Here is an 8,464-nt window from a genome sequence, read left to right as displayed (position 1 = left end):
AATAGGTTTAAGTATTTGTAAATAAAGTTTTCATTGTGAATTTGTCTAAGTACGTATTTGATGTCGTCTTTTCCAGCCTTATTGCCTCTCTCACCAGCTGTTTTCCCGCTATTTCACCCGCGTCCTGCGCGTGGAAATTCTTACCGGCCCGTATAAAATAATGCTGTTTCTTGGGAATAGTGTAGGTACTACCCAACAGTGAAAGAATTTTTCAAATCGATTCAGTAGATTCGGAACCTTTCAAAGAAACAAAAAAATGCGGTTTCAACAGCACCGCGTGGAATATTCTTCCTTTCCGCACACGGATAACAAGTAGATATAGTATAGTTAATTTATTGCCAAGTTTCATATAAAAAAATACATCAGTCAGTAGATGTAGCATGTTAAGCATACATGCATACATGTACACCAACAACATAGGTACCTACCTATAATTCGAGTTTGTAAATATGAGTAGGATAGTGAGATACATTGCCTATGCATATGGTACGCATATCCTCTTTTGAACCTGTGAAGAGAATACTGCATAGACATAAAAACGAAACCCAATTCACAATCCTCCAAAAAATGTGGAACGCTTCACGATTTTGCGTGTCATCCTTGCGCAGGGGCCATGCTAATCTTCTCTGTATCGTTCCAATTTTAGTATATGTACTGCCGAAGCAAGTACACTTGCAAGGCACGAAATTTTGTATACAAACTTCTAGTACTGAAAATTTCACTAGCGCGATGCAGAACAATTTGGAATTACTCCACAGAAATAACATACTCATACATAAAATCTTCTTTCATCCATGGTATCTTTTATAACATAGCTATCCAGAAATATATTAATGATAAATGACACTGTAATTAACATAAATTCAAGAAATATCAATGTTGTTAATGACATTTATAAAACAGCGCCATCTATGCAAGATCTTAGAACTATTCATACATGACACGTCACTCACTCGTTCAGTTTCTACAAAACGGATAAAAGATGGCGCTTTAGCGCGGCATATTGTTTTCTATTTTGTGACACAGATGGCGCTAGAACTTAAATTCACGCTTTTGTGTAATGAGGTATGCAGCTCAGCAGATTCTCAAATACGAAAGAAAATGTAGGTAATGGCAGAAACTGAAGAATAATATCACAAATTGCGACGGTAATTTATTAAAACTTGTGACTTTCCTGTTACTATTTTTGGAATTGTAAGTTTTGCAATAGGTATTGTTTTAAAACACACGAATAAAATAAACGTTTGTTTTAAATACATAATTTATTTCTATGGTACAAGATATTTCCAATGATTTGCTGTTACAGAATTGCAATATCAAAACAAAATGTACAATGTCATAGAACGGAGCACTTTATTTTCCAAATGTTTCTTATTTTTTTGTATAACAATTTCGTTTAAATATAAAAATCTATATTCCACGCTTGGTTTATTGATTATTAACACTTTAAATCATCGGTTTTGTATATAAATAATTCCACCAATTTTTTTCCCTAAATGTCCATTTCCACGCATACGAGACACTTTTTTAAATATTTATTTATCAATATAAACATAAAAAATAACAAATCGCACATTCATTTCTTGCTTTTACACTTTTTTTAAGACAGTTGCCATATTGTGTTGTAAAAAGTGTTCGTAACATCCGTCCTTACATTTATGTGGAGAAAGCACTTTAGGCATTAATTTTATTGTCTACAATTCATACGAAACGGACGTCTCCGAGATGTGGTAACGATCAAACATTACTGGCTTAACAAATAACAGCACTGAAGAGTAGTTTGTAACATTTATAGTCGGTATAGCAACTGTCTAGCCGCCATTTTGTGAATCCTGCATGGGGCTACATAATCGGAAATGCATGTTGTTCTGTCTGTATGAGTGTGTGTTGTATAGGTAATATATTGTATATGCTATGCGCCAGGCTTCGCTTACAAGTCCATATTGACACTTCACTTTAATGCAGCGTATCACGTTGTGGCTCTGTGTTACCTGTCAACAAAATGTATATTGAGTTCTCAACTGGTTACACAAATTATACAAGAAAACCGGCCAAGTGCGAGTCGGACTCGTGCACGAAGGGTTCCGTAAATTACAGTTAAATCAACCTATCTCAAAAACTATAAGAGATACTTTGATCAAACCAAAAATCGTTGAAAGAGTTAATTAGCATGCATCACCTCTATTTTTTTTAGAATTTTATACCCCGTAGTTATAAAAATAGAGGGGGGGGGACATACTTTTTACGACTTTGAGAGCTGATATCTCAAAAACCGTTCACTTTAAGAAAAATGTTTTTTAGAAAACTTTATATCATTTTAAAAGACCTTTCCATTGATACCCCACACGGGTATGTACATCGAAAAAAAAAATTTCATCCCTCAGTTACATGTATGGGGGGCCCCACCCCCAATTCTTTTTTTTACTATTTAGTGTCATATTTTTGTAGCGGTTCATACAACACATATTCCCATCAAATTTCATCACTGTAGTACTTATAGTTTCCGAGTAAATCGGCTGTGACAGACGGACAGACGGACAGACGGACAGACGGACAGACGGACATGACGAAACTATAAGGGTTCCGTTTTTGCCATTTTGGCTACGGAACCCTAAAAAATTATTAAAAAAAACTCGCAAATCTCTCTAATAACTAGGGGACTTTAAAACCCAAGTTTACTTTGAAAATTGAACAATACTGAGTTGTGAAAATGAGCTTAACAATATTGGAAGTTTAGCTATTGAACGGCAGTTTTGTTTCGCATTATAATTGGTGGCGGCAGCTCGCACGATTTGATACGCTTGCTACCAAAACCTGGGATATCACATTTTGAAATTTTCAAGTATGAGGGCGCGGGTTCGATCCCATGTCAGGCAAGTATCAGTGCAACTTTTCTGTAAATCACTGGTACTCAGCTGGATCCGGTTAGACTGGAAGCCGACGCCAACATAGTTATTGGCTTGGGAGATGATGATGACCCGGCTCAATTAAATTTGTTCTGTGCGGGGATCGAACCCGCGCCGGTTAGTACCGATCCTTTCCACCACTCACACACACATATCATAGGTCTGACAGCTGTTGTATGGGTTAGGAGATTGTTCCGATTTCTACCATTACATCTTAGGTGCGAAAGTTGTTGTGAGGATAAGGAGTTGTTCACCTGGCTAGCTGTCGTCCTGCAGCGAGGTGAAGCGGTTGCCGAGCGCGAGCGGCTGGCGCGGCGCGGAGGGCTCGCGCGCGGCGCCGGCGCCGGCCGTGCTCCAGCCGCCGCCGCCGCGCTTGGCGCTCGCGCCCAGCACCGGGAAGTAGTCGTCGTTGTGGATGTCGGGCGCGTGCTTCTGTAAACGGATAATGACACACTTAACAAATGATGAAAAAGAATATCCTGGACCGTCCCCAGTCCCGTCTGCTGGGTAAAGGACGTGCTATGTCGTCTCCACTCAACATCTTTGAGTATTGCCAACGATAGGTCTCGCTAACTCTTTTAGGGCCTACCCCGTCTGCAGTAGCCGCCTTGGAGCATCCATTAGGTGACAATATTGGCCCACCTATCTGGATTCATTCGGCCAACGTATCCAGCCCAGTGCCAAGAAGAAAAAATCTTCATCACCCTTTTTTTATCGTATAAGATATCGTTATCGTTATATCGTAAGAAATATTGAGCGTTCTTGCTCAAAGCGGATTGGAGACATAGCTAGCAGACTTTATAGTCCAGGTTTCCTCAAAATATGAGAAGAAAAAATACTTATCTTCGCACTGATTCAGTTTTTTACTTAATCCTGTCCTAAACCACCTTGAAAGTCACCACAATCTTACCGTACTCCTGCGAACGTTCTCAATGGGCCGCTGGCGCGAGGACGGCGGCACGTAGGTCGCCGGCTTCACCTCGCGGGGCTTCGGCTCCTCGACGGGCGGCGGCGCCGGCGCTTCCACTTCCGGTTGCTATAAGTTATATGGTACATGATTATAATGTTTATTAGATAAAGTTAGGTAGGGCTATAAGTATAACTAATACAACTGATGTAATTTGTTTTCGAAAGATTGATCAAATTCATATGAGTTACATTGTCACAAATAAATGAGACAAAAAACACAAGAAATAGTGTATCATGTGGTTGGACTACATGATCGTATTTGGGTGTTTTTGTCCAAATGCATGACCTATTTTCACGACAAGAAACAGGTAGTCATAGTTGGCAATTTTTTTTAAGCATCTATGGGCCACAGGCCACAGCGCTCCGAATTTAGTTGAGGACAGACATCGAGTTTTACGACAAAATGAATACATACAGGCTTATTCCACGGTCCCTTGACCTTCCCTCCCTCGGGGGCGGTGTCCTCGGAGGCCGAGTCGCGGCCCGACTCGCCCTGCTGTCCGTTCCCGCCCTGCAGCACCTGAATCTTCAGCCCAGTGTAGTCCTTCACCGGTTCTTCGTACTCCTTCCATTCTTCCTCTTCCTGGAATCATTGGAGAAGAATGTTTGGTTAATTTAAGAGGTAGGTATTGAACATGGTGCACACACATTGGTTTTAAATAAAGTAATGAATAAAAATTCTTCGAAATATATGTTCTTTTTTTCTTTTTACATTTTATCCAGTAAAAAGTCAATAAAAATTTTCGAATCGACCTTCCACGCGCTTTGGAGACCACAGATGACATTTACAATGTTTTTAATGAAAACCCATTCAAATATGGTACAGAAACAAAAAGGACTATAGCGACAATTATAGGCTACTTTTCGAAACACCCTCAAGTCAGGCTCAATTGATCTCGAGTATTTAATTTGCAGACGAAAAAATTGTAAGTAAATACGAAAATAGGTGAATCACAAAACATACAATTTTGATAATCCCATCACCGGATGTCAATCATATCTCATGGTGAGTATATCTGCTGATAGACAGTTCATTATTTTTGTGCATCAACTGATATGTAGATACTGGTTTATCTATAACGGGGTTTATAATCTCTGGTTTTTAAGGATCAAAGTAATCCTTTAAAAAAACTTGGTACACAGGAAAGACAGAGAATTGCATTTTTACTGTAACCTACCCGTTGAATTGTATTTGTAATATCAATTTATTTTGGAATGTCCAACCAATGTGTTGCATTTGAACCAAGTTTATGGTGACAAATTGGTTAAAAATATATTAATGAGTGAGATCCATGTGTGAAAAGCCATAAAAAAGTGAGAGTAATAATTATTGTACCATCATTTTACTCAAAAAAATCTAATGATTTCAATACCTACAAGGGTGTTCAGTATGGCCCCTCTACTTGTTTCCTTTCTAAGGATTTATACAAAAGCAGGGGATTCCCCCAACCGTAAAGGCCAACTGAATCTACATAAATACATAAACATGATAAGACTGTTTAGTTATTGGCATACCACACAGCATTACAAACAATGAAATATATTAAAAAATAGTTATGGGTCCTTAATTAAATGGCAATGTAAAAGAAACTTTTAGTCTACAGTTTTAATCAAATAAAAAATAATCACACAAGCTGCACTTTCTTATTACAATACAATATACATAGTAAAACTTAAAACAATACAAAAAATAAAATAATAAAAAACTTCTACCTTCACTTAGAAACGTGATGTATTGTTTAAAAATTCTTCAAGTCAAAACATTGATAATAAATTGAGACAGTCTAGAGAAGAGATGACGCCATATTATTATCATTGATTGCTTAATAGTTTTACATTAAATATTAATGTTTTTAAAACAAGGCTAGACAAGTTTGCTATAACAATGGTTTCCATGAAAGATGTAATTTTTGTGCCTCTTATAAACCTATCATTTTAGAGGAAAAATATGATGTCATGAATATTTCTTGACATTTCGAATGATTTACTAAAGTTTTTAAAAAGAAAGTAAAGGTCAATTTGCCCATTTGTTTGTATTATCAGTCACTTCAAGAACTTTTTAATAACAAATTAGGAATTTACATCAAACTACTTTTTAACCAATCGTTTTGGCAACATTTAAAAATACCAAGTGTTTGTCTTCGACAATGTAAAGTATCAAAACTATAATCTTCAACAAAGGAAAAAAATCTATAATACAATAAGGTATTTATGCACATACATTATGCCTCAACAACAAAAGTAGATAGATATATGTGTTTACAAGGAGAAAACAATATTATATTTTTCCATCAAGAGCATGCATAATAAATAAACACTGGTGACAAGTGGCATTGGACATAAAAAAAAAACATACAGTATACTTGTAACTTATAACTTTGAGATAAATACATATACGGATACAACGAGAATGATGATTTACAAGGAAGGTAATGCAGACAGTTACAAGCTTTACAAATCTATACTAATATTATAAAGCTGAAGAGTTTGTTTGTTTGCTTGAATGCGCTAATCTCAGGAAATACTGGTCTGATTTGAAAAATTCTTTCAGTGTTAGATAGCCCATTTATCGAGGAAGGCTGCAGGCTATTTTTTCCGGGTTCGTGCCGAGGTTCCCACGGGATGCGGGTGAAACCGCTGGCAGAAGCTAGTCTATTATAAAATGACCGTTCAATTTCTAAAAAGATCACATAAAGCGAGTCCAAGACAAACTGGTTTTGTATAGCTTGATGTGTAGCCATGTGTATGATGAAGTATTTAAAATTGACCATTTTGTTTTTCAAGATTCATTATAATCGCATCATTTCATTAAAAAGATAACCAACATTCAGTTGTCTAGCCACCTATTCAACCAATGAATGCCAAGAATGGGGCTAGTTTTGATTTAGTTATTGTTATAGTTAAATGGTACAATTCACCCTTACTTAAAGTCACAAATAACAAATATTTTTTTTTTATTAAAAAAATAAAGAAAGAGAAGAAAGTAAATGTGTTTTATAGAATTCATGCTTAATGGACTATTTTATACTCTCAATAGAGCCTAATAATTCAGAGTTTGTGAGTTTGGGTACCCTAAACATTAAGGTTCTTCATGTCTGATTTATATTTTATTTAGTCACAACAATGAACATGCTTTAATTCAATCTCACTGGTTCAATCAATAACTACAGTCATCATTAAACGTTAAATAACCAAGCATTGCAAGATTATGATTGAAATAACATTTTACTATCTGACAAAATTATTTTCCTTAAATACTGCATAAATATTTATGAGACTTAAATAATTGAATTGCTGGAGTATAAATATACATACATAGGGATTTAATTGTTTGAGTTGTTTACATAAAGTTGTTTATTATTATTACATGTGCAGTTAAGATAGTGTTTCACTTATAAACACAAAGTAGGTTGCATGAAATCATGTATTTGGCTGTATCCAGTTTCCTTTGCATTTTGCAGACAATAGACAATTAAGCAGTAGTGATGTCTATGGATAACTCATGACTAATTTCATGATTGTTCTTTACTTTCTACTTGTTAGCTTTTATTGTAATTTCTGTGTGTTCAGCTCATTAATATTGCACACATAAGTAATTTTCATTTGAGTGAAATTAGTCTTGGTAAATTGTTCAGATAAAACAGTGATTTGATGAACATAACCTATCATGTTTCTTTATTGCCATGAATGACATTGCAGCTTCGTCGGAGAAGACACGTCTACGACAAAAGACAGCTTCTGCATGAAAAACCAGCACGACACACATGTTAATAGCCCAAAATTACGCTTATTGAAGACGACCTACTAAAATTGCCAGATTTTCATACAAAACCAGGTCAATAGTGCTAGTGAGACGAGAAGTAGACATTAGTCACCGCGAAATGGACAAGACTTAAACAATCATCAAATTGACCACGAATCGCCCAGTCACACGAATGAGTCGAACTTGAGATAATATACGAATGTTTGGTATCAGAACTCACCCCTGCTCGGCCTCCTTCCTCTCCCTCCTGAGCCGGCCGCTCCTTCTTCGGCCTAACATCTGATTTCTGTTTTGGGTCGTCCAATTTTTTGGCTAACTCATCGGCTGTAGCGAACTTTTTCACTGCCTTTGACTTTTTGCGATCTTTTTTCGCGAAGAAATCGTCTAAGTCGGCCATTTCAAATTTTGACTTACGATTTAAAGTTTTGCTCTGGTAATGAGGTAATTACAGCAATATTGGAACTAAACGTAAAGGGGGAAAATAGGCCCCCAAAAAGTGAAATGATTTCTGTAGCAAGCGTGGCCGACTGTTTCTTTTTTTTAAAATGGCAGATCCTATGTTGCCACTTCGGCACGCAAAAATGTCATTCGCAAATTGCCATTCTACTAAATGAAAACGCTACTATTTTCTTGAAGTTGATACGAGAAGTTGTTTAATTTTTATCCTTGTAATAACCATTATACTCCTAAGATACCAGATTTAATTTACTATAACGAATGGCTAATAGACTCAACTATAATCAACAACGTTCTAAGTTGACATTTGAAAAAAATGTAAGCACGGTATAAATAAATCTAGTTGGCATTTAAATTGTAAAACATTTGA

General features: G+C 36.3%; 1 protein-coding gene and 1 non-coding gene across 2 annotated transcripts; both read right to left on the bottom strand.

Annotated features, from left to right (window-relative positions):
- Window positions 1–563: 563 nt before the first annotated feature.
- LOC126055617 (U6 spliceosomal RNA) lies at window positions 564–670 on the bottom strand. The gene has a single exon (XR_007511573.1). It is a non-coding gene; the product is annotated as a U6 spliceosomal RNA (small nuclear RNA).
- Window positions 671–1,243: 573 nt separating this feature from the next.
- Window positions 1,244–8,209, bottom strand: LOC110384634 (protein CDV3 homolog). The gene is made up of 5 exons (XM_064041985.1): window positions 7,859–8,209; window positions 4,291–4,458; window positions 3,817–3,942; window positions 3,161–3,338; window positions 1,244–1,991 (listed from the first exon to the last, which is right to left on the bottom strand). Exons 1-4 carry the CDS (start codon window positions 8,033–8,035, stop codon window positions 3,165–3,167), a joined length of 645 nt encoding a protein of 214 aa, XP_063898055.1. The 5' UTR covers window positions 8,036–8,209; the 3' UTR covers window positions 1,244–1,991; window positions 3,161–3,164.
- Window positions 8,210–8,464: the final 255 nt, after the last annotated feature.

This window comes from Helicoverpa armigera, chromosome 27, assembly GCF_030705265.1.
Source record: "Helicoverpa armigera isolate CAAS_96S chromosome 27, ASM3070526v1, whole genome shotgun sequence".
Classification (NCBI taxonomy): domain Eukaryota; kingdom Metazoa; phylum Arthropoda; class Insecta; order Lepidoptera; family Noctuidae; genus Helicoverpa; species Helicoverpa armigera.
This window is presented reverse-complemented; position numbering and strand designations above follow the sequence as displayed.

Excerpts from the sequence above, each read along its gene's own strand:
- LOC110384634 (XM_064041985.1), bottom strand. The coding sequence starts at position 8,035 with ATGGCCGACTTAGACGATTTCTTCGCGAAAAAAGATCGCAAAAAGTCA. Across the intron at positions 4,459-7,858 it reads AGGAAGGAGGCCGAGCAGGG|GAAGAGGAAGAATGGAAGGA; the intron begins GTGAGTTCTGAT and ends CAATGATTCCAG. Across the intron at positions 3,339-3,816 it reads AGAACGTTCGCAGGAGTACG|AAGCACGCGCCCGACATCCA; the intron begins GTAAGATTGTGG and ends ATCCGTTTACAG.